Below are 23730 nucleotides of genomic sequence, written 5' to 3' on the forward strand. Positions count from 1 at the left end.
GCGAAAGGATTTAGTGCGACCATTACACTGTAAAATCATCATTACGAACATGGTAGGTTCAAATTGCCGGGTAGAGTTACCGCGCCGGCCCTGCCTGGAAATCAGTCAAATGTAGTGGGTCACATATGGGTTAATTACTATGTTTAACTTCTTGCACAGCTGGTTAGCAACGGAAAATATAAAAAGAGAGGGGTTTTGCCCCTTTCACAAATAATAATTCAAGGATCGCCAAAAACAGGGAGACCTGCCTATTTGCAGCCTCTTTTCCATAGGGTTTAACAGTTGTCCCGCATATGCTGGCACACAAAATAAAGCAGATTTTTTTCCTGCTGAGCCTGGTTTTTACATTTGCTTAATGCTTATGTTACACATCCACAAGATATTCCTGCTTCTACACAGCTCTCAGCTACTGGGAAACCTCCCCCCCCCCACCCCCGAAACTGCAAAAGCACAATTATTCTCCCTCTAAGAAACACTGGTTAATGGGGGAGCTAAAATGCAAGCGCCATCAGCAGCAGCTTTTTATGCTCAAGCGTGCCTGTTTCCCCAAGTTTTCCGAGCATGTTAATGATCACTAATGCCATGGAGAGCACTGCTCTGGCGGCTGGTGCCCTGCGTCAGGTCAGATACAAAGCAGGCATGTGAAATATAAGCTCCGTCTCCCAAAGCACTGCTCCATGGCTGACCTCAAGGCTGGGATTCTTTTGAACTAAGGTGCCTCATTGTTTCCTAAGAGAAGTGAAATTGTTGTTTGTGATGATTCCTTGTCAGGGGTTACTGTCTGTAAGGAGCCATAAATACATTGCAGGTAAGTATAGGCAATATGCACGTTCATGCTCGGGGTGGGAATCCCTCCTCGTGCATCCAGAGCTCTGGCTGGGCAATATGAGGGCTGTCCTGGTCTCCCCACCAGAGGAAGTCCCATCTTTACCCACAAGATCAAGTCACAGCTACAAAGGTGAACAAAGCCTTCGGCTTTCCCCCATCCACCCGCTCCAGGGAGGAAACACCTATCTTGCAGGGAAAGCTCCTGTTTGTTGATGTCCCTTAACAGACAATCCCTCGCTGAAGTCAAGGCTTCAAAGAACTAAAAAAAAAAATCAAGAAGCTCCTGAGCTTCCCAAGCCCTTCTTGGTCCCCAAGGACCTGCTGGGTGAAGCCTGGGCAGCTTCTGTAGGGTGAGGGCTGCAGGGACCCATCCCAAGATGGCACCAAGTGACAGGCAGTGAGGACCACCCTGGCTGCTCTCTCTGGCCAGACCTGAGCACATCTCTCTGTTCAATAAACTTTCTGGTAAACCTCAACCACACACAACCAAATCTTTGGAAACCACGAAGCTTGTTCCCAATGGCATCCCAGGGACCCGCACATCACCCGTATTTCAGCAGCTGTCAGGAGCGACCACCGCTCACTCTCCCTCTCAGATGAACTATTTTCCTTTCCCCAGAAGGTGGAAGAACATCAGGGCAGGAAGAAGCCCTCAGAAGTGCCACACTATATAAATAGCCCTATTGGGAGTATGACAAAGGTTCTCTTGTGTTGCTGAACAATAGAGTGAATAATATACAGTTACCCACCAAGATTAGCAATAAAGCAACTAACCACAGTAAAGATAACAAAAAAAGGGGCCTTTTTCAAAAACAGCCTGTTTAAACATGGTTTTAAAAAAAAATAATAATTTTGTTTTCAAAGAGAGGAAAATACATAATTCTTTTCACCGCAAAAAGCTTCAAGGCAACTATTCAGGGTTGAAACTTTTCACAGTTAACACATGTGCGGTATCTTCATTTTGGTGGAAGTTACATTGTTTGGCATTGCCAAAAAAAACTGCTTAATTTTACAGCACAATACCACAATTGATCCACCAGAAAATGCAAGAGCCTTGGCACCCTGAAAGTATTAAAATTTAGGAAGGAATAAAATATGCTGTAGGTAAATAGTCATGTGGACGTTTGGGGGCTTTTTTGCCTATAAAAGGACTTGTCGTTGGAGTGCAGCTAGAATGTGTGGGGTGAGAAAATTTACCCACAAACAAGGCAATAAAAACTGCTAATCATTTTTAAATGATTAAAATGTAATTAGAAACAGAGTTGGCACAAGTTAAGACAATGCAGTTCTTGTGACTGAAGCGAATCAGGGCTAGTCCTGACATTCTCCCAGCAGACTGGAGGGACAGAAATTGCCACACTTACTCAGGCAAGCAAAGGTTCCCAGGCTCCCAGCACGAGATGGGCAGATACCACCATCCAAGCACCACCAGGCTCAGAGGTTGGCACCTTCCTGGGGCATTAACCCAGCAAGAGAGGTGGCCACGGGGCCCAGGGATGGGAATGCCTCGATGTCAGCTCCTGCCACAAGCAGGATGGAGCCAGGCACTGACCAGTAGGGACAACCCCAACTTTGAGAGTGGGGGAAACACTTCATTGCTCATCAAGTGGCCCTCTCATTTGGGTAGGGCTTCCCAAGAGTGCACCCAAAAAGTCCCCAGTGGTATCAGGAGACCTCACTCCCTGACTGTCATTTGAGGGTGATGTGGGAGGGCTGCATGGCTGGCACATCCCACCATCTGGTGGCTCTCTGGCATGAAAGGAGGCCCCCAGTGTTCCTTCATGTGCCTCGATAATTGTATGTTAAACCTCAGTTTGTTGAGTTTTTTCTCCCCCAAAAGCAGAATTCGAGGCCTCTTCACTCTAGGTTACTAGGTAGAGAATTAAAACATCATGCAAACCCTGAGTTTCAGACCTGTTTAAAAGTGCTTTTAATTCAATTTGCCTCAAAAGCTTTGGCTTTTAGTGCCTACTTAACACTTGGAAATAAGTTCCTAAACATTCAGCACCCTTTCTCCTTTTCCTGAAAGAATTTTAAAATTCCCAGGAGTTTCTCCAAACCACCCAGAAACCCTCCAGCTCCCACTAAGGCTCTGTGAAAGAACAGAGAATGCCAGCTCTTTGCAGCCAGGAGGATGAGGACTTGTCTTCGCTATTCTTCCATGACATCTCTCCCCAAGTGGGTCAAGGAGCCACAGCTCAGACAAAATGCCACATTGGCCCACAGAAAAAGCCCACAAAAATTGATTTGTTTGGGGGTTTGCTTGTTTTTAAAACAAGTAGTCCTCGATAGTGATGCAGCCTCTCCTCACAACTTCCTCCAGCTCCTGCACCCCAGATCTACCCCCCTGCTATTGCCATCCTCGTGGCTCATGCCCAAGCCCCACAACATCCCCATGCTGCTCCTTCGGAGGACTCTCTTTCCCCTGGCCACCACTATCGCCAGCTTCTACTGCTGCCTTTGTCCTCACCCCAACCCTCTTGGGACCTGCTGCTCCCCTGCCTTCTTTCTGCTTCCTCTCCCCTGCGCTGCAGGATCTCTACCTGCACTGCCAGGCCCCCTCTGTGGGCACACAGGAGATGGTCCCCTCACCCCCACATCTGTCACCCTGCAGTGCTCCCGTCCCCACCCTGGGGTGGTGGTCGGAGCATCCCCATGCGAGGAGCCCCCTGCTTTGTGTGTCTGCTCTCGGCCTTTCCACGGGGACAATGAACAATGAGAAATTATGGGGCCGTGGCACGTGGCCAGCAAAGCAAAGGCGACTTTCCGATCATCAGCTGCCAGGCTCTAACAAGTCGTCAGCGAGTCCATGTGGGAGATTTTGCAGAAGGTCCCCAGCGAGGTGGGTTTCCTCCCACAGATGATGCACTCAGGACAACCCCTGCCCCAAGCAGGCTCCTCACCCTGAAGCGTGGAGGTACGGGAACCCTCTTGCCAAAACAGCTGTAGGATCTTATTTTACACAGACAAAACCCATATTTTACTCCAACCTCATTCTCAGAAATCACTGAACCATTTTAGCTGAAACTTTCCAAAGAAAGTCAGCCTGAGGCTGACACCCTGCAAAGGATATTTCAGCCAGAACAGTTTAAGTTTGGCAAAGCTGTAAGCCACTGAAGGTTTCATAATGGAAATTGTTGAGGCAATATTAACTATAGATGTCCCTCCCCATGCTGCCTACAATACTAATAAATTCCACTGAGGCTGTGAATTCTCCCCAGCTATTAACATTTCGCCAACAGTGTAGATTTTTATATTTGACAAAATACAATGAAAGCCTTTGAAATAAACAGCTACCTGAAGCAAACCTCAGCTCCGCTTTCCTACCACAGCCAGGACTCTCCTATACATTTGAATTCTTTGTCTCCTCCGTGCCGTAGCTGTAGTACACTATAAATACTCAGCTTTGTCACATAAATGCAAAGTTTTATTGTGCAGTTAGCCTTGATAGAAAGCACTGCTGAAAGTTGTTTAGAAATTAAATATCTAAAACAAGCTATTTTAAAATACAGAGCCCTCACTATTTCATGTCTGAAATGAAGAAATTTCATCTTAGGGAGAGCAAGCTGTCTTTCACACCATATGGCTAATGGTAGTGCATAGCAATTAGCTGGGCTGATTAATGGGGAACAGACTCTAATTTTATGCTTATAATTGAGGCTGCATTTGCACCCCTGGTGCAAATTCAGCACATCCCAACTTCCACTTACAACAGGCAAGAAATCAAGAGAAACAGAATGGTGTGGAGAGAGAGGGTTTTTTTCCCTTCTAGACCCCTAAAGAGCATCAGATTTGCAATTTAAAAGCGCGTTAGCAGCACAATAGATGACAGATTTGTGCAATAGGGTCAAGCGGCCTGGTAAACAAACAGCACCCTCTTACACACATATAGGCAGCAAAGGAAATGGGTAATATCTAATATGAGCTATAAGAAATTTGAATATGTCTCCCCCACCCCATCAGGCACACAACATTTGCCTGCTATGGTCAGGTGTTTTTTTTTTTCTACTCCTTCACCTTACAGTTATGAAATACAAAGCAAGGACTAGCACTAAATAAATAGAAGGAGAAGAATAAAGCTTCTGATCCAGTGAATTTTAAGAACAAAGAAAGAGCAAAGTGCTTCAATAAAGGGAATGACTGCACATCTTTCCACATTCCCAGAACAGAAATAATTTTGTCTCAGTCAAAATATATTGAACGGCTGTAAATCTGTAATGCAGGTATTTGGTTTTCTACTTAAAACTCAGCCCACTATATAAAGTTTTAATTTACTTCATCCACTTTATGTTTCTAAAGTATTTGTAAGAAAATTAGTGCATTAAAGTAGGTTATTCTGGCTCAGTGAGTAATTCCTACTTCCAAACTTTGATGGTTAAGGATCAGGAGGGTACATCACCCAGGACTAATGACAGATTCAGACCCTGATGCTGCAGGCACTTGAGCATGTGCTTAATTTTACTCACGTGCCCACTGTCCATGTTTTACTGGTCTGGTACAGGAGAAAAGCAAAAGGCACTTCAGCCTTATCAGGTCAGGGGCCTCCTTTAATATTTCCATGAATTGTTCCTAGCTAGGTACCCAGAGTGAAAGTGGTGCTAATTGGGCCAATGAATTTTAGGGCAATTACAAGTTGTCAACATGACTGGGGTTCCATTTGGAAAGGGAGAAGTGGCCAGGACTCTCAGGAAAGCAACGCTGCAGCTCTGAACAGCAGCAGAAGCTCAGGCACCTCTTGGAGACACCCATCTGCTGTGCTTGTTCTGGGGCTGTAATGGGTTGTCTTTGGCTTCCTGGAAGAAGCCAAACCTACTGACTGAAGCAGCCTAGAAAAACACAACATAAGAGCTAAAAGCCCCCAAAATCCTGCAAGGAAGAATTTCGGGGAGGCTATGCAGGGTTTCACCCAGGCTGGCAGAGCAAGGAGAGAAGCTCCTTCCCTGTTGGCATCACAGGGTGCCTCCCTCAGCAGGGTTTTATCAGGAGGAGATGTCATGGAGGACAAAAACATGCAAATCCCAAGAATGAAAAAACACCCAAAAAATAATAATGAAAAAAAAAAAAGAATCAGCCAACAGAGAAATTTCCATCTGAATATTTTGTCAAAGACTCTCCCCTGCCAGGGAACCCTCATCCAAGTTTATTCTCTTAGAAGTGGGTACTAGTTTTTACCCTCAAGTTACTCCTTTTTAGTAAATGTGTTTTGCAAAAGTTACAGCGCATGCAATGGCATTTTTACAGTCTTAAAACAACTGATTGTAACAATGAGCTTATGCAAGAACGCCTCGTCTTCCACCAGGGAATTATTTTCTGCCATCAAATAACACGTAACAAATGATTTTTTTCAGACATGCAAAAAACACCCACTAACTTTCTTGAGACTGAGAGGTCAAGCTCTCCAAGGTGTCAGAGGGGTCTGGGGGAAGATGCTGCTTTCTCTGTGGTAAAAAGGAAGTAGAAGAGGCTTCACCTACTTCAATCAGGCAGAACAGAGAAGGAAACAGCTGCAGAAGTTTGGGGGAAAAGATATTTGACTGCACTGAATCTAAGTCTCCAACCCCAGGCAGGGCAAGAGAGCACAGGGCAGAGCCAAGTTCTGCATGGGGAAGTTTAAAGAAAATCAAGATGAAGAAATCTTTTGCATGGAAGAGCATCACCTGCTCCGCTCTGTCCAAGCAGGGACCTCGAGTGAGCAGCAACCAGGACAAAAAAGCCTCCTGACCTCACTCCTTAATGTGCATCCAGAAAAAAAAACAACAAGAAAACCTATTTTGTCATTTTACTGAGGAGTTTTTGTTGGGAATAGGGGGCAGAGACGTTTATTGCTAGAAGACTGTAATAGACTGTTAATTTTGGTGAGGAGACCTTTTGCAAGCCACAGTGTCTAAATGAAAACCAGCAGCGTTCTGTTAAGAATAACTCTTTATAAATAATTGAAAACTAGTGTGACGACTGAGACCTTGCTGCTAATTACACACACCGAACTGTGTTATTTTGGGATTGTTTAATGCAAGAAAGATAAATTTAAGTCTGAAAATAGCTGCAGGTTCAACCTAGATTTTGGGAGACAGATTCATCTTCTCATCACTAATTAAGTGGAAGCGGGGTATTTCTTACCTGCACATTATTTCATGCGTGAGCAGAACTCGGCACATTTCTGGGTTCTTGTCTTGGCCTTCATATACTATCGCCTAGAAACAAAACACAGTTTTCAGTTGTGCATCAGGTTGAGTTTGAAGGAAATAAAAATACACCACGGTAAGCGAAGGCGTAGCTGGAGCTTCAAACCACGGCACGGGCTAAAGAGACCACGGTGTCTCCACCGAACCTGCTCCAAGACTTGCAGCTGGAAAAAACACAAGCTGAGCACAGCTAAATTCCCTCCTCTCTGTGTTGCACATCTCTCGAGCGGTGTGTAGGATGGGGTTTTTTCAGTAGTCAAGACAACCACAATTTTCTTTTCAATTCAGAATAAAATATAAACCTAATAGCATTAAAAGGGGGAAAAAAAAAAAAAAAGGAGAGGAAAAAAACAGCAAGGCTCGGTATACTTTGGGTCCTATTCATTAAAAAAAAAAAAAAAAAAAAAAAAAAAAAAAAAAAAAAAAAAAAAAGAGAGAGCTCATGCATTTTTAATTACAAAAGCTGCACAGCCCAGGCATTTTCCTGGTAGCTCCTGAGGAAGCGCCTGGGCCTGATTCTTCCCTTGAACCTCGTGATCCACCACTTTCCAGAGAGCACCTCTGGAGTTACAGGGATATAAATAAGTGAGGAGCAGGCCCCACTAGAGCAGAGGAGACCAAAACAAACAGTGGATCAACCAACTTCAGAAATTTGACTCTGAGACAGCACAGGGAAAATCCTTTAAGCTAAAACTGTGGAAAGACAGTGTATTCACATTTCAGGAAGAGTCTACATTTGCTCCCACCAGCAGGAGCAGCAGCGAGGGATCGGCGTTACACACTAACTAGGTTAGTGCTCAACAGCCCCTGCAGGACAGGGTTGCCATCTCATCCCAACACAGTTATGCTTCCCAGCCACCCCTCATCCTGGACACGAGACCCCCCAGCAGTAAAACAGGAGTGAAAAGAAGCTTCTTTTGCAACGGCATCTTTAGACAGCACTGAGGTTCGTAAATTACTTTAGAGTGCAACTCCAGAGCTGGGATCAGAGTCCCAGCCTTGGAGGGACGACCATTCCTGCATCTGAGCATCAGTGCTACCCTTGAGCTCAGGGTGACCTTTTCAGCCTTGGAAAATACAGACTTTAAAAGAAGAAATTTGGGGAAAAAAACTCTGCAGGTAAAATGACATCTGTTATGGGTATCCCTGAAGCTAATAATAAAATACATATTGAAATCTAATGAGTATGCTATATAGGTGAGATAAATTTTAAGGAATGAGATCACTTTGAAATTGAAGTGTGGAAAATACTAACAGAAAAATAAGTTACCTTAATAAAGGATGAAGTAGGATCATATGAACTACTTTCCCAGACCTTACAAATATAACCCACCAAATGTAAGAGGTGTTGTACCTCCAGAGGGGGCAAAAATCTCAGGACACACAAATCTGAAGAACCACGAGCTGACTTTCAACACCATTTAAATAGTAACATGCAATATTAATATTATGCATTATAAAATGATTTAATAATTCCATAAACAATATCAGGAATAGGTCTGTGTTACTTTACCTTTGCTAGTTTTCATTTTTTAATTTCAGTTTTGCATTCCTCTAAAACCTGAGAGCCGGCAGGGTTGGTGTTTCACTGCTGATAAAACAGAAGCCTCCACTGTCATTGCCACTAATTGGCACAGAGTTTCACCTGATTTCTGCCCCCTCGTTCCCAGAAGTGAGGCACAACACCTGTGAACCCAGCACTCCTGTAAAGGGGACACATGGAAAGTCCCCCCAGCACAGACACCAGCAATCCCCTGACCCCAGCTGGGACCCCAACTTGACCTACTTCTCCATCAGCGCCCAAAAGGGCTACAGACTGTTTGCAAGAAGCCTTGGAAAATGGCATTACAGTCATCCCTGTGTTACAGCAGGAGATGGAACAAATTCAGAAGATCCTCATTTCCTGCATTAAAGGGGAAGATGGGAGAAGTATCTTCCAGCTAAAACAAGAGAATCGAAGTAACTGGCTGACACCTGGTGGGGTTGGTCAGTGGGGACATGGCAAAGACTCCAGAAAACCCCAAATCAGGTTCCACCTGGTAGTGGGACAGGCCAGACAAGGAGGAAGCTGATGGCACTTTTTGGACTTCATCAACAGTTAAAGAATAATCTGCCTCTGAGAATGCAGAGCAAGGGGGAAAGAGCAGATGTGCCCCCAAGGCCCTTAGTGGGGACAAGCACCTCCAGTTCCTCATCACCTCCAGGCAATCACAGTGTGACAGGGTAACAGGGCCTGAGAGAGGGCTGCTGGACTTGCTTGTTCTTCTTACACTCTTAAAATAAATTTACCCAGTATGGGTTATCTTGTTGCCAGTGGGCCAAGGAAGCACTAGAAATTACAAAGCAGAATACAAAATTTACTTTTTTCCTCTCCCCTCTCTCCTCCTCTCCCCTTCCTGCTGCTGTGCTTACTTAACCTCCAGGTACCCACTTAAATAACTCAACTAAATAGCAATAATGAACGGGCAGAGTCAACACTGTGGTACATAATCACCTTGTCTGTTGTGTTTAGCATCAGTGATCCCTTCTTTGCGTGCATGACACTCTCCTGCCTTCCTCTACTCTAAGGATTTGCTTTTCACTTTATTTGCATTCAATTATCGAAGTTGTACCCGTGCACATTTTGTTTTCTCCGCGTTCAGCGCAGCTACTCCCGCATACCCTATTCCTGCAGGAGTTTCTAGGAAATTCTAGGAAGCAGGAGGACTAGCTGGGTTGATTCCTGAGCAGCTCATCCCCGTCTCCCATTCCTGTGTCCCAATTCACTTGTGTGAACGGGTGTGCAAAGCACCAACTGTTCACTCCCATGAATGGCTGCCCGAGAGCACTGCAGATACTCGACCGCCTCGCAGACCGCGCTGCTCTAAAGCATTAATTCTGCAATTAGTTTCAAAAGGGAAACAGGAACTGCTAAAGTTTCAGATCGTTAGAGCTGCCAGAAGTATTTTTACAGGAAGGGTCTACTACTTTACGGTTGCGAAAATGTTTAACTCTCGGATTTGAAAAGCTGCTCCTCTTAACAAAAATATCGTTGTTTTTTTTTTTAATTATGATTTTTTTTTTAAGTTCAGGCCTTAAAACAGGGTGATTGTGTCGGGATTCCCTGTCGCACCAACATCGTCGTGATTTTGTCAAATAGGGATCACATTAATGAGAGATAAAGTGAAAGTTATAGGGCATAAACTTAGACCACAGCAGAGCTAAAAATAAGCCTGCAAATACACATCAGGGTTGCACAACAGAACACCAGCAAAGGAAATGCAAAATTATAGACTTCGTTTTTTTCTTTTTGTTTACTTTGTGTAGTTTTAACTTGGTGTTGTTTCACAAGCATTTGAAAATAGCTTTTCTACTCCTGAGCAGCTTAAACATTTCCCCACAAAATTCATCTTCCATTTTGCTAGCAGTTACTCACCCAAGTAACCTTTCTACAAGAAGTCCCAGTGAGTAACAATCACTCATACACAAGCGGATTTCAAAATCAGGTCCCAAAAAACTGGTGTCAAAAATATAAGACTTTCTCACTTCCACATGAACAAAAGCTGCATAAAAAGTTAAATTAAATGCAATTCACTGCTTGCCGGCAAATAAAAATTCCTAAATTGAGCACATCGCAGTCAAGTGCGTCCAGCAATTCTCCTAAACTTTTCAGCGACAGAGTACATTATAAAAAAAAAAAAAAAAAATTAAAAATTAAAGATAAAAGGAAGGAGAGTAATATAAAAGTTGAGACTACAGTTCTTGTTTAATCCACTTTTTCCCCAATAAAGACAGCAGGATAAAGCAATAAAAGAGTTGATGAATAATCTGGAAAAATATAGAGCCAGTTTTTGTCCTTAACCATTCCTGAATAAATCCAGATTTATGCTGGTAAAACTGAGGGCAGAATTGTCTCCTGGTGTCAGTTTGCCAGTCAAGCAATCCTGCTTTCGGAACTGGACGAAAAACAATCTTGAAAGAATGAGATCATGGTCATTATATTACTCAGTTATGTCATGGCCTTGATTTTAAAAGAGTAAGAGAAGGAGAGAAATCCCCAACATGCATCTAAACTCACTTGCTTTCAAATTCCTCGGCTGCTTCACAAAACAAAGTATCTCCTTTACAGAAATAAAGGAGAAGGAAAAACTCATTAAAATTAGGGTCTTTTCCAAAACAGAACTAAAATGATTTGGAATGACATATATATGGCCGAGCACACAGGGAGCAAATAAAAGCCTGGCCCCACCGAATTCAATAGGCGCTGTGCAATTGACTTCAGATGGGCCAGAGTCTCACCCAGGGAGGATTAGGCTTGTACCCACGATATATCTGCACAGAAAATACTGTGAATTACATTTATTTGGCTTTGAATCCTTAACCCTTAGTTACCCGAGATTTTACCCCTTCCCCCAGCGAAATTTCAACTCATCCCGGTGAGGTTTATCCCGGACAAGCAGCGGAGTGCTGGTCCCGGGGCGAGGGCAGGGAGTTCTTGCTCTGTCTCTCAACGCACAATTCAGAAGCATCTAATTATTTTATCCAGTCTCTCTCTGCCTTTGATTCACAGCCTGCTTATCGACGTATTCACATGAATTAAATAAATTTATCTCTCCTAATATGTTCATTTTTAATGGTTTTCAAACATTCACATGGAAACAGCTCTAGCGTAAATATCCCAGAACAAATGGCTGTATATTATACAGGAGGGAGCAGTTGGGCTGCCAGACTGGGAATGCACCAGGCCATCTGGCTCAGGCAGTCTCTCCAAAATCCTCAGCTTTGTTTTCACCCTCAGACTCCAAACAACACATTTTCCACTGTGATGAGTTTACATTTTCCCAAACACAGGTCCTGATCATGCATGCAAATTCCAAACTTCTCCATTCCTCTCTGTACAAGAAAATTAAAATCACCTGCGCTTCTGACATCTCACCAAAGGCACAAGAAAGCTGCTAAAATCTGGTGCAATGTAAACTTTCCCTGTCACAGGGGTTAGGTTTTGTTTTATGCTTGTGTGAAATTTCTCTGAGTCTGCTGAGGCTCCTCTGAACTTATTGATAACATTTTTTTTTCCCACGCATGTAGCTGCCAGAGAAGGGCCATGCCATGCACAGAATAGGAGCTGATCAAATATCTGCAGACATCAGAGAATGACAGAGAAGTCAACAGAAAAACCATTTGCATCCGGAGTTATAGTACTGGAAAAAAAAAAGCAAAATATAAACAGAGTTTAAGATTTTTGACTCATGAGGACTCTCAGAAATAGACAATAGTAATCGAGCAAAACTTATGATTCTTAAGATGCCTGAGCTCTATTAGCATCCGTTATATCTTATGGATGAGAACGGCTGAAGGAAAAATGGGTGGGGAACAACTATTTCAGATTTATTTCCTCCATCTTTCCTAATAGTGAAATATCTCAACTTTATGAAAATACACCCAAAGAAATAGAAGGCATCCCTTCTCCATAAATATATTAAAATCCTTAGACTTGCCTAAAAACTCCGGTTTCATTAGAGCAGACATATTTCACGTTTTGCGGGCAATTTCAAAATGCATCATTGTTAGAGCCAGACCTACTGCGGGAGGAGCTGCCGCTTTACGGAAAGCAACAGCTATAAAGTTGGGGATCCTACAGGGTTTTGAACGCATTAGGAATGTGATCCTGGCATAAAATGAGGTGCCAATATAACGTAAAAGAAAATTCAGTTAGGCCAGTTTTGACAACTAATGTTGTTACCCAAACTGAAAAAAAAAGAACTTCCCCACCACATGAATGATTTGTGAGTAGTATTTACAATTTTTAAATGATGGGGGACGCGTTTTGGAAACTTAGCAAGATCGCTGAAAGCCAAGTAATTCCTGTCTCACCCAGCGCTTCTCTGGGGCCACCACCAAAGGCCGAGCGCGTCATCCCAAAAGCAACTCAAAATGATGCACTTTGAACCAATCCTGCCTGGGTTTCCCGTTTGGAATCCCACAGCCCGCGTTCTCGAGGAGCGCACGTGCGGCCGAAGCTCATGTTTTGGGGTAGATCCTGCACAGTTCATCCTACAGCCCAGAGCTGCTCTGGGATGCAGCAGCTCACAACAAAACTCTTGGTTACTTCAGTAGCGCCACTCTCCAGCCCCGCTTCCCGTCCTGCTCCCCAGCTGACAGAGAACACACACACACGCACCAGGACGTGTGGATCCCTCTGTTCCACCCGTGACAGAACTCCTGCTCCGAGTTTCTTAGCTGGGCACAGCCACATGAACAAATCCCTGACTTAGATCAAGAGCACTTAGGAGAAGAAACATCTACTCTTTACAACATACACTGCCCCCAGCACAGCCAAGCCCTGCCTACCTGCTGGTAGAATACATGCTGCAGATGGGACATTCACATTAAATCTCTGAGCAGCAATCCTATGTACAGAAATCTAGGTCTGATTTTCAGAATGGCTCTTATCTTACTTAACTTACTAATCTGCAACCATACAAAACCTCACAATTTATAACTGTGAGACAAAGAGAATACACATAAATCTGACGTGTCCATATTTGGGAAAAAAAAAAAAAAAAGATATTAAAAAAAGCCACAGATACTTTCCTGTATGATCTGGGGAACCTAGCTCATTCAAGCTTTGCCTCTCTGGGATTTTTAATTTGCCACCAGAAACCTCAGAGTAGCTGTAATTTTAGTCTGGGAATTCACAATTATTGAGTGTGTGAATGTGTGTGTGTGAGGACTGAGAAGATACTTGCCAGCTGAAACGTGTACGCTTCTGCAACAGTTTCATTTAAAAGTAATCATTTCATTATCCAATTTGTTCTGAGCGTCGTGCATTAAAATACTACACCTTCAAGTAGACTGACAATATATATTTAACTTTCATTAAAAATTAAAGAATTTTCAGACAGTCTTTGCAATATTTAATTACAGTTTGATGATTTGAAAGTTACTTGAGAATCTTCTATATAATTCACTGTCATAAAATATAAATGATATATTCAACATTTGGGTGAGCTTCTGTCATGTGTTGTACTTCACTTCCTAATAAGCATTCAGTAACCGATGCGATCCCAACTCTGCAATAATTTCACTTTTAAAAAGAAAGAATTAAAACAGAAGAAGGAGAATTTAGCATCCGGCCCCCAAGAAAATTCAGAGCGACACATGCCACAGTTTTGACATGACAATGTCCTATTTTTCATAAGCAGTTATAGTCATGCCTAAAGAAATTGTATGCATGAAATTAATACATAAGCAAACATGTTTGTGTCTAAAATAGGCTTTCGCTGCCTGTTTTCTAATCTAAGTTCAGAGAGCTTTTGTTCTTAAACTCCCACTTCTCAAACCCGCCACACTTTCCCCAAAATCTGTAATTTGCACTAACTTTGTTTTTCTAAGACTTCCTGAAATCAGAGAGATTTTTTTTTTCCTTCTTCTTCATTGCGAGCGTGCTTTAAAGCTACACGGTAGGTTTTACAAATAAACTGTATCTCGGGGATTTTTTTCCCCTTTCTCTCCAAAGACCCTCTGATGACTTGATAATAATGAGAGACCAAGAGGTCAAACAGTGCCTTAGGATGAACTCTTCATATGCAAGATGCCTTTGTTAAGAAAATTATTTTGAATCCATTGCTCTCCATGTGTCCAGGGCTCTGTTTTCAACGGGATTATGAGCAGAGACTTCTGCATTTCCGTAACGATAGGAAAGCTTTTTAAAGATGATATTTATTGATAGTCTCTCTCACACTGTCTACGCTGAAATACACAAGCTCCAAAAGGACTAAAAGGAGTTCACGGATCAGGAAGATTTTGTTGCTTTTAACAAAAACTAAACAATTTGAGCCTGAAAAACAAGGAATGACAGCAAACGCTTTCCAGGTTTTTTTTTTATGAAGAAGGGTATGTTGCTGCTGTTTTAATCCCTACAGGGAATGGGCTCTGTTTGGAAGTGTACAGTGTAACAGAGTTAAGATGCATAGTGGATTGTCTAGCAAAATTCATCCAAGTTCCTTTTTTTTTTTTTTTTTTTTTTCTGTTGAAAGACAGTCTTCAATAGCAGGAAAAGATGTTTTGGGACCATCAAAGAGAGTTTTGTAAAACAAACTCAGCCCTTAGAGCTTTATGTTTTTATGTTTTACTGCAGAAAAGAAACCCAATTACAAGCCAAGAGTTTTGTCTCTACAGACAACTCACAGGGACTGACTTTTCCTAAAAAAAACAACCCTCAATGTTTTTCTTAAATAAAATTTAAGAATTTTCTTTAACAACTAAAACAGATTACGAGAGGAAGAAATGTATTTTAAGGATGAAAAGGCTTAAAAGCGATCCCAAGTATTTGAAAGAAACAGATTCTCTGAGGAAAATATTCTGAGAGGAGCAGAAGAAAAAGCCAGAGTAACAGTTAAAAAAATAAATAAATAAATAAATAAATAAAAAGAGAGAGAGAAATAATCGATTTGTTCAGATAGTCCCTTTGTAACAAATACTGGTTTAAAACAGAAAAGTATTTTTTACAGGTAGGCACGCATGTTATTACTCTGTTTGGGAGACTAAAGTTCAAGCTTAAAATGAAGATTAATTCCACTGACAATCCCTGCTGTCCTCCCGAGTCCGATACCGAGCTCGCCGCTCCCTGCGCCACGATTCGGGGAACTATTCCGACATGCAAACGTGTCGCGATACAACCGCTCCTCCTTTAACCCACGGACCCGGCAGCAGCGCAAGGAACGGACGGACCGACAGAACCCCGCGCCGGGGCAGCGGCTTGTGCCGGCAGCGCTCGGGGGCTGGCAGAGGCCGGAGGTTAATTCTTATCAATTAAGCGGCAAATCCAGCCCCGGCCCTGGCTGGGATGGCTGGAGGGTCTCCTGTATTTTTCTCCTCCCAGCCCGCCGGCAGGCAGGGGTCCCGCGGGGACCCCCCGCGCCGCCCCGCAGCCCCGACGCCGCAGAGCGGGGAGCGCGGCCGTGCCTGCGGGAGGCAGCGGCCCCTTCCCTTCCCTTCCCCGCCGGGGCAGAGCCGCTCCGCCGCGGGGGCGGGTTTCGGCTCCGCGGGCCGCCCCGCCGCGCTCCCGGGGGCCGCCCCGACGGCTGCCATCCCCCCTCCCCCCGGCACCCCCCTCCTCCGCGGGCGTCCCGCAGCACCCACCTGCTTGGTCATGGAGTCGATGAGTCGCACGTAGAAATCCTGCTCCGTCCTGATCCCTGAAACAAGGCAGAGGTGTGAGGAGCGGGGCAGCGAGCCTGGGCTCGCCCGAGGGCTCGGGCCCGCCGGGGCCGCCCTTGTCCCCGCAGAGCCCCGGGCGCGGGGGTGCGCGGAGCGGAGGGAGCCGGGGCAGCGGCTCCCCGGCCTCCAGTGGGCTCTGAAGCCGCAGAGGCGGCGGGGAGCGACGGGTCTGACACCGGGGGCTCTCAGCCCTTACCATTGCTGTAGAGCAGCTGCAGGCGGTAGTGGATCCCGTTGTTGGTCTTTTCACTGTTGGCTTCCTGAAGTCAAAGGGAGCGCGGGAGGCCGGAGGGAAAAGGAAAAAGAGTATCAATTAAGTTTCTCCATCATTCGCGCACCGGGTGCCCCCGGGGCTGGACGGGACAGCTTTCAGGCCTCTCTCCTGCCCCGGGCATAGCCAGGGATCAGGGGACATCCCCTCCCCGTCTGCCCTCCGGGACAGGGGAAGAGTGAGGCGCCCGGGAGGCGGCGGTGGCTCTCGGGACGAGCCGACGCCGCGGCCCCGAGGGAGAGGAGCAGGGAGGAGGGCCCGGGAGAGGCCGCCGAGCCCCTGCGGGGCACCAGGCTACTCACCTTCTCCTTCTCCACGAAGCCCACGAAGGCGGTGCGTTCGATCTCCACGGGCTGCCCCTGCCGGTCGTACAGAGCCAGGACGAAGTGGAAAAAGTTGGACTTCCTCAGGTTGGAAGGCGGCTGTTTCTCGAAGTGAGCCCGGGCCAGACCCACTCCGCTGGGACCAGAAACATGCGGGTTAGCGGCAGCCCCGACGACGCGGCCTCACGTTCCCCGAGCAGACTCCCGGGCCCGTTCCTTCCCCCGCCGGGACCCGGCCGGGCCCTCCTCGGGACTGAGCATCCCCCCCTCCCCCGAGTCGCCCCGGAGCTTTTCCCTCTGGGCGCGAGGAAAGGCTCAAGCTCCGAACCCCGGGAGCCCCGACCCCATCCCGCCCTGCGGCGAGCCCGAGGCCCCCCAGCAGCCCCCCCGGCCCCGGTACCCACCAGCCCTCCCGAGGGGCCGTGCCCGCCCGCGGCCGGCCCTGCATGGCGGCAGAGCCGCGCTCAGCGCCGCCGGCGCGTTGCCCCGCGGAGCAGCATCGGTCCTGCCACTTCTCAAACTCGGCTCGGAGCTGTCACCCCAGCGCCCATGTGCCTTATCTTGCAGCCTCAGTCCTGCGAGCCTTTCCTCCCGCGCCGGAGCGGTGGGTAAACACCGAGCCCAGGAGACAACTTGAAATATTTCTGGGTTGTCCCTGCAGAAACTTTCCCTTCCTTAGAGGGCTCCAAAGGGAGGGGTGCGGGGCGAGGTGGGAGACACAGGGAGATGTCAACATTAAACTGATGCCGGCTGATGCCGGGCTCAGGCTGCGAATCCGGCATCAGGGTTTGGTTGGTGCCTTTTTTTTTTTTTTTTTTTTTTTTTTTTTCGTGGGGAAGATGATGGGAAGAAGGAGAAATAAGAGAGAAGGCGAGGCTGGGTGCAGCTTCGCCAAAACCACCTCCTATTTGGAGTGACTTCTTTTTAAAAAATCCGAGATAAGTGACAGTGGTTTTACTAAGGGGGTTCAAAATAAATTTCTCCTAGAGAAACCTTTGCAAACTCCCTGCTTATCGGAGGAAAAGAAGAGGAGCTTCTGATTGTGACGAGGATAGGAAAGCGAGGTAGAGAAATTATTTTGGATACATCCGTGCACAACTCGCTGCTTATCGGGGGACGAAAGTGTCATTTGGAGATCTCAAGACTAAATCAGCAGCAAACATAGTTTTGAAAACTCCTTCCTCCTAGCAAACACAAGGGGCCAGAGAGATGAAACCCACCTATCCGTACCTAGTGAAACTCGCTGCTTCCTTTATTATTGTTATCATTATTTAATAAAAAGTCATTCCTGCGGGACAATAGGGATAAATATTTAACTGGCGACATCTACGCGAAACCCACTGCTAGTAACAGAGCTCCAGGGCAGGGTTTTTGTTGGCGCGGGGCGGGGGGGGGTAAGGCGCTGCCCGAGGGGAGCAGAGCTGCGGCCGGGGAGCGCCCCGGGGCGCGGAGCGGAGCGGGCGCGGAGCCTGCCTACCTCTGAGCGGCCGTGCTGGCGTCCAGGACGCCGGCTCCCTGCATCCACGTCCGCACCGCGTTCATCCCCGCGCCGAGGGGCTCTTCCTTCATGCTGCTCCCACTCCGCTGGATGCTTTCCTGAATCCCAAACATGAATCAGAAACAACAGCACAAATCTTCCTTCTTTACTCGAAATTTTAAAAAGTGGTAAAATCGCCAGGCGGACTGTTATATGTGGGTTTTTTTCTTTTTCTCCTTTTTCTCTCTCTGCTGCTGATCTCTGGAATCAAAGCAAGTCGGAGAAAGCAATCACAGGCACGGACATTAAAAAAAAAAAAAAAATCCAGAGGCAATCAGAGCCCGGTTTTGTTGCTGCTGTTTGCTGCGTGTGCAGTTTGTTTGGGTGCTTGGAGGGGCTAGCGGGGTGCTGGGGGCTGGTTGCAGCGCTCACAAGCCGGAGGAGTACTTGAAGTCCCTTTTGTATGAAGACACCCCTCGGATGGCAGCAGGAAAAAAAAAAAATCTCAGATGGCAGTTTAAGAAACAATAGGACGAACGGGAGCTGCGGCAGGCTCTGCTACATCAAGTGTCATTTTCCAGTGACAAGAGAGGCAAGTCCCCCCCCCCTTTCTCCCCTCTCTCTTTTCTTTCTTTCTTTTCTCCCTCTTTCTTCTCTCCTCTCCCAGCCGAAGCGCTCTCCGCTCCTCTCCTCTCTCCTCCCTCCTCCAGCCGCGCAGGAAGCGAGTTGCCGGAGCCGGGCGCACGCCGGGAAAGGGAGCGAGAGGGGCGCACCCGCGGCGGCGGCGGCGGCGCGGACGGACGGCCAGAGGGAGACCCTGGGGCTCCCCGTGCCCCCTCCCTCTCCCGCAGCGCCGGGCGGACTCGCCGTCTCTCCCTATGGGAGCCACTTTGACTGTCCCCGCCGCCGAACACGAGCCCCGCAGCCCCGGCGGGCGGGGGGCGGTGCCGCATCGGACACGCCCCCTCATTTGCATCGCGTCACCGCCCCGCCCCCGCCGCGCCGCCGCCAATGGGCACCCGCGAGTGGCCTCGGCGGGGGCGTGGCCGCGCCCCCTTCATTAGCATAGCCCCGCCCGGCCAGCCCGCCCGGCCTGGGGGGAAGTTGCCCCGGACCCCCCCGGGGCGGGGGGACCGACACGGGCACGGCCGCGCCTTTGTTCGGCGGCAGCGCTGCCCGGGGATCACCGGGGGGGACACGGAGGGGCAGCCCCGCTCCCCGGACCGACCCCCGAGCGCCCGGGGCTGGCCCTCGCCGGGAGGGCGCCGCGCTCCTCGCCCCCGCGCAGCCCCACCGCCCGCACAGCCCAAACGCGGCACCGCGAAGTGCGAGGGTGGTCGAGCCGTCCCCGCTCCCCGGGGGATCGCCCGCCAGCGCCAGGCTGCCGACCCCGACTGGCCGAAGCTGAGGATGCCCCGCGCCCGCCGGCCCCTGCCCCGCCGGCCGCGCCGGCTCTGCCCGAGCCCGGGGAGGAGAGGCCGCCCCTCGCAGCGGGGTTATCCCTGCTGGAAACACTCGTGGGGAAAACTTCCCCGCCGCAAATCCACGCTGGACCCTCGCAGCTCTCCCCGGCTCCTGCTCCGCTCCCGGAATCGCTGCGCTGCTCTGCGGCACAAGCACTCGATTTCCGAACAGGACGGTTCGGGAGAAAGTTCCTTCTTTTTGATTTTTTTTTTTCCCTAGGAAGTCCGATTTTTGTTTTCCTAAGAAAAAAAAAATAATAAAACCAATTCCTGCCGTCGCTAGGGAAGAGCCGGGCTGGCTGCGCGGTGGCGGAGCTCTCCGCGGGCTCGCCGACCTGCCGCCCGCCGCTCTCCCCGCATCACGCTCCAACCTTTCCCCGTGCAACTCGTTCGCATGAGCCCGGGGTCTGGCTCCTGTCAAGGGCTCTTGCCGCGGATGGGAGCTCGCTGTGCCGGCTGAGTGGGTTATGCCTCCCCAAACACTGCCGTGCCCATCTTTGCCCGTTTAATGAAACAAAACTCCCGGCAAGCCGGGCGACTCGCTCTCTCCAGGGCGATGTCACACCGCGGAGGCTTGAGGGGGATCCCCTGACCCGTTTTGGGGAGGGTGATCTCTGAAGCGTTAGCGTTATCTCTGAATTGCTCCCGTTTCCCTCTATCCCCCCACTCCCTGCTCCGAGGTGCGGGAGATGCTGTCCCGGGAGCGACGGGCGGCTCCTGCCCACTCCTTCCAGGGGCCACAGAGCTCCGTGAAGGGCAGCGGAGCCCTGCGGGCTGCATCGCCTTTCCCGAAGCCCAGCTAAAGGCCCGGAGAATAGCCAGCTTCGGTGCGACACGCTCTGAGCACCGCTATACAGCTCCAGAGGCACCCTAAGGCAGTCCTGTAACTGTACAGGACCCTGTCCCAGCCACCTGTACATCACTTGTGTGATACAGCCACCTGAGCCTACAGCTAAGCCTCGGGCAGAGAGCTCTTTCTCCAAATCAGGCACACAGCCCGCTGCCAGCACCTCGCTGGCACCGAGAAACTGTGCCCGATCTTTGGCTTTAGGAGAGTCCACACACAGAACATCCCCATCCCAAGCTTGCTGTGTTCCCACACAGGAACCGTCACTGACAGCAAGTTTTCACATTCCCTAAAGATGATATTTGAATCTTCTCATAGTGCTACTGTGTCATTTCAGGGATATGTGGAAGAACAGGGCCACACGGCCACACATGAATATTTACACCATAGGTATGGCATAGGAGCAGTTTGGCTCCTGCAGTGCTCCAGCTTATTGGTCTTTCTCCGGCTGCTGCTGTATCAGTTGTATCGTATCCAGCCTAAATGCCTCCATGGTGAGATATTTTGCAATTAAAAGCTATTTGCACCTGCACTGATTACTCCTTTCCCAGGGCAGGGATCTGCCCAGGGAGGAATAATGCATTTGAATCAATATACCGAGCAGTTGGCAGATTTTGCCCTTCAAATCTGTTCAGGGGATCAGGGGACCGTTTCCCTGCGTTTTCCTGGATGCTGAAAGGAACAGCATCCCAGCAGCAGTCTGAGGGCACCTCCACCGGGCAGGGACAGCCAGCCACGACATTAAGAGTGACAAGTTCTCCACTGCTGTCCTCCTTATAGAAGACTTGTGCCTGCATGTCCAACACATAAGAAGGTGTGGGAGGCTCCTGCTGAAGGCCAGGGGACATGTCCCACCTGGGGCTTATGAGTATTCTCAAAGCCAGCAAGTAATTGCTACAAGGACGAAAGAGTTAAACACTGGCTCGACCCCCACTGGAGGAGTGTGAAAGAAAAGCAGAGGGAAACAGGGAGGGGGTGAGAAAGTCAGGACTCTGTTAAAAAAAAAAAAAAAAAAAAAAAAAAAAAAAAAAAAAAAAAAAAAAAAAAAAAAAAAAAAAAAAAAAAAAAAAAAAAAAAAAAAAAAAAAAAAAAAAAAAAAAAAAAAAAAAAAAAGGGAGAGTGAAAAAACTAAAATACAGTAAAATTTTTAAAAAAGAGCTGGCACCAGGCAAGGAGAGTTCTCCTTCAGACGCCAACCCTACATATTGGGGATTTGACTTTAAAGAATTCCCAGTTGGTCTTAGCACTCACTTTCTGTCCCCCGCCTGGGTCTGCTCTCTGGACCACCATGGTCTGACTGCAGCAGCACACAGACCACTGTCAGGCTGGTTATGAGGCCAGAGCATATTCATGTGGAAAGCTGAATCTGTCCTTCCCTCAGCATGGCAAATGGAGCTGGAGGACACTCCTCAGCCTGCCACGGGGGAGTCCTCAGTGGACTGGTTGGGACTCGACATTTAACTGTTTTGCTGCAGAAGGAAACTTGGGGACGTTGCAGCGAGGTTTCCCTGCAAGCCTAAGTTAAGCGCTCTCAACATTCAAGGCAGAATAAAACACACACAGACTTGCAGGCTGCGATTTGCTCCCAGGGGTGAGCAAAGGCTCCGCTCCCAAAGCGAGCGAGAGCCGCGCGGCTGAGCCGTGGATTTTACCCAGCAACACAAAGCCATGAGCTGTGACTTTGCAGCACAGGCAAGAGCTGTTTACAGACAGGACCTGGACATGGTCACAGTTTCCCTGGTCATCACAGATAGCAGGGATGGAGCAACGCTGAGATCCAAATGCCAGTGGAAGGGAACAGAGGAGGAAAAGGCTGGCCCGGCTTGCTTGTCCTACGTAGGAGAAAACAGGGCTCCCAGGGAACGACTGTGAGGCCTTTGAACAAGGGGGCCATGGAAGGAGACCTGACTCCAGAAGACAAACACAAACCCTATGAGACTGGAGACAGAAAGCCCAGAGCACAGGAGGCTCTCCTGCATAGAAAAAGGCCTCTCCCCTGCCCTGATGCCGTTTCCAAGTGGGCCCAAGGCCCCTCTTGCCTCTGACCTGGAGTTTATCCAGGACAACTCCCTCCTGCTGCCTCCAGTTCCTGTGCTCCCAGCACTAGAGGGACAGTCAGGACTCGCTTCCCTCTGCTCAGACTCCAAAGGAGGGAAGAAGTAGTTGGAAGTGAGAATTTCTGAGAGAAAAGCCTTCTGCTCCCTCCTCCCTGACCTTTGCAGCTGGATGAGGTTCCCCCAAAGGGACCATGCTCCTTCCTGCCCTTCTTGGGAGAAGGCAGATGAACAACAGACTCGTGTTGATGGGGGGGAAAGGGAAAAGCAGCCTCCCTTCTCAAGGTGGGACCAAACGCAGAGCACTGGAGTCCTGAGCACGTACCTGCACTTTTCCAAGTGTTTGGGAACAGTTCACTTGTATCCTCCACAGCAAAAATGCTTTCCATAAGTATCTTCCTTATGGCCAACAGGCTCCTGTTTTGATACAAAGACTTCCCATCCACAGATAAATCCAATATCTGTCCTGGGAGGTGATGATGGCGCTGTTCAGCTACTTGGGGTGTTTTATTCCTCCTACCTCGCTTGCCCCTGTGGAGAAGGACGAGAAAAAGGTTCAGAAGACTGGGATATGATGCTCTGCCTGTCCTGTTCAGGAGGAAGGAGCCTGGATGCCTCTGGATGAGATGCTATCATGTGATGGTGGCAGCACCCCACTTTTACCCCAGATGCCATGAAGACGCAGTAGCAGGCAACCTGGATGGAAAGGTTCATCCAGCAGCTTTCCTCCTCTTGCCTTCCTTGAGGGACTGGGGATTCCCAGGTTGCTCCCGGGCTAGGATGGGGTGTTGGGGCTCTTCCCCCAGGTCAGAAGCAGCGCGGTGCTGAGGGGACCTTCAAGAGTCGGGGCAGAAGGGAGGAACCCACCTCAGGGGGCCTGGGGGGGGAGGAGCGCAGGACCCTGGGGCAGGGGGGTTGTCAGACAGCAGCAAGAGTCCGGCAGAGCGAACCCTCTACCAGGGACTCGTCAGAAGGAGGGCAGGAGGATTACGATGCCCCCAAGCTCAACCCCCCCACCCATTATTACCCGGGGCAGCAGCAGCCCCCCAAGGCAACTCCCTGGGAGCGGGGCGGGGGAGGGTGA

At 48.4% G+C, this 23730-nt stretch overlaps 2 protein-coding genes across 9 annotated transcripts in view; one reads left to right on the top strand and one right to left on the bottom strand.

Moving 5' to 3' along the window:
- Positions 1-19051, bottom strand: part of EBF1 (EBF transcription factor 1) — a 273631-nt gene extending 254580 nt beyond the window's left edge. For 6 of the 8 annotated variants that reach the window (XM_027896387.1, XM_027896386.1, XM_027896385.1 and 3 more), the window contains exons 1-5: positions 18283-19050; positions 16785-16941; positions 16408-16471; positions 16134-16189; positions 6946-7019 (exon numbers count right to left, since the gene is read on the bottom strand). In XM_027896387.1, the coding sequence (XP_027752188.1) occupies positions 6946-7019; positions 16134-16189; positions 16408-16471; positions 16785-16941; positions 18283-18416 (485 nt within the window). In that variant the 5' untranslated portion in view covers positions 18417-19050. Of the gene's footprint in view, positions 1-6945; positions 7020-16133; positions 16190-16407; positions 16472-16784; positions 16942-18282 lie in introns of all 8 variants that reach the window. The other 2 variants (XM_027896382.1, XM_027896381.1) reach the window with 1 other exon arrangement.
- Positions 19052-19293: 242 nt separating this feature from the next.
- Positions 19294-23730, top strand: LOC114063822 (proline-rich protein HaeIII subfamily 1-like). Its single transcript, XM_027896360.1, has 2 exons — positions 19294-19921; positions 23453-23730. The coding sequence occupies exons 1-2, from the start codon at positions 19294-19296 to the stop codon at positions 23728-23730; spliced, it is 906 nt and encodes a 301-aa protein (XP_027752161.1).

The sequence above is a fragment of the Empidonax traillii genome, unplaced genomic scaffold (genome assembly GCF_003031625.1).
Source record: "Empidonax traillii isolate 1590-97213 ecotype Southwest subspecies unplaced genomic scaffold, ASM303162v1 scaffold495:size1017845, whole genome shotgun sequence".
Classification (NCBI taxonomy): Eukaryota; Metazoa; Chordata; class Aves; order Passeriformes; family Tyrannidae; genus Empidonax; species Empidonax traillii.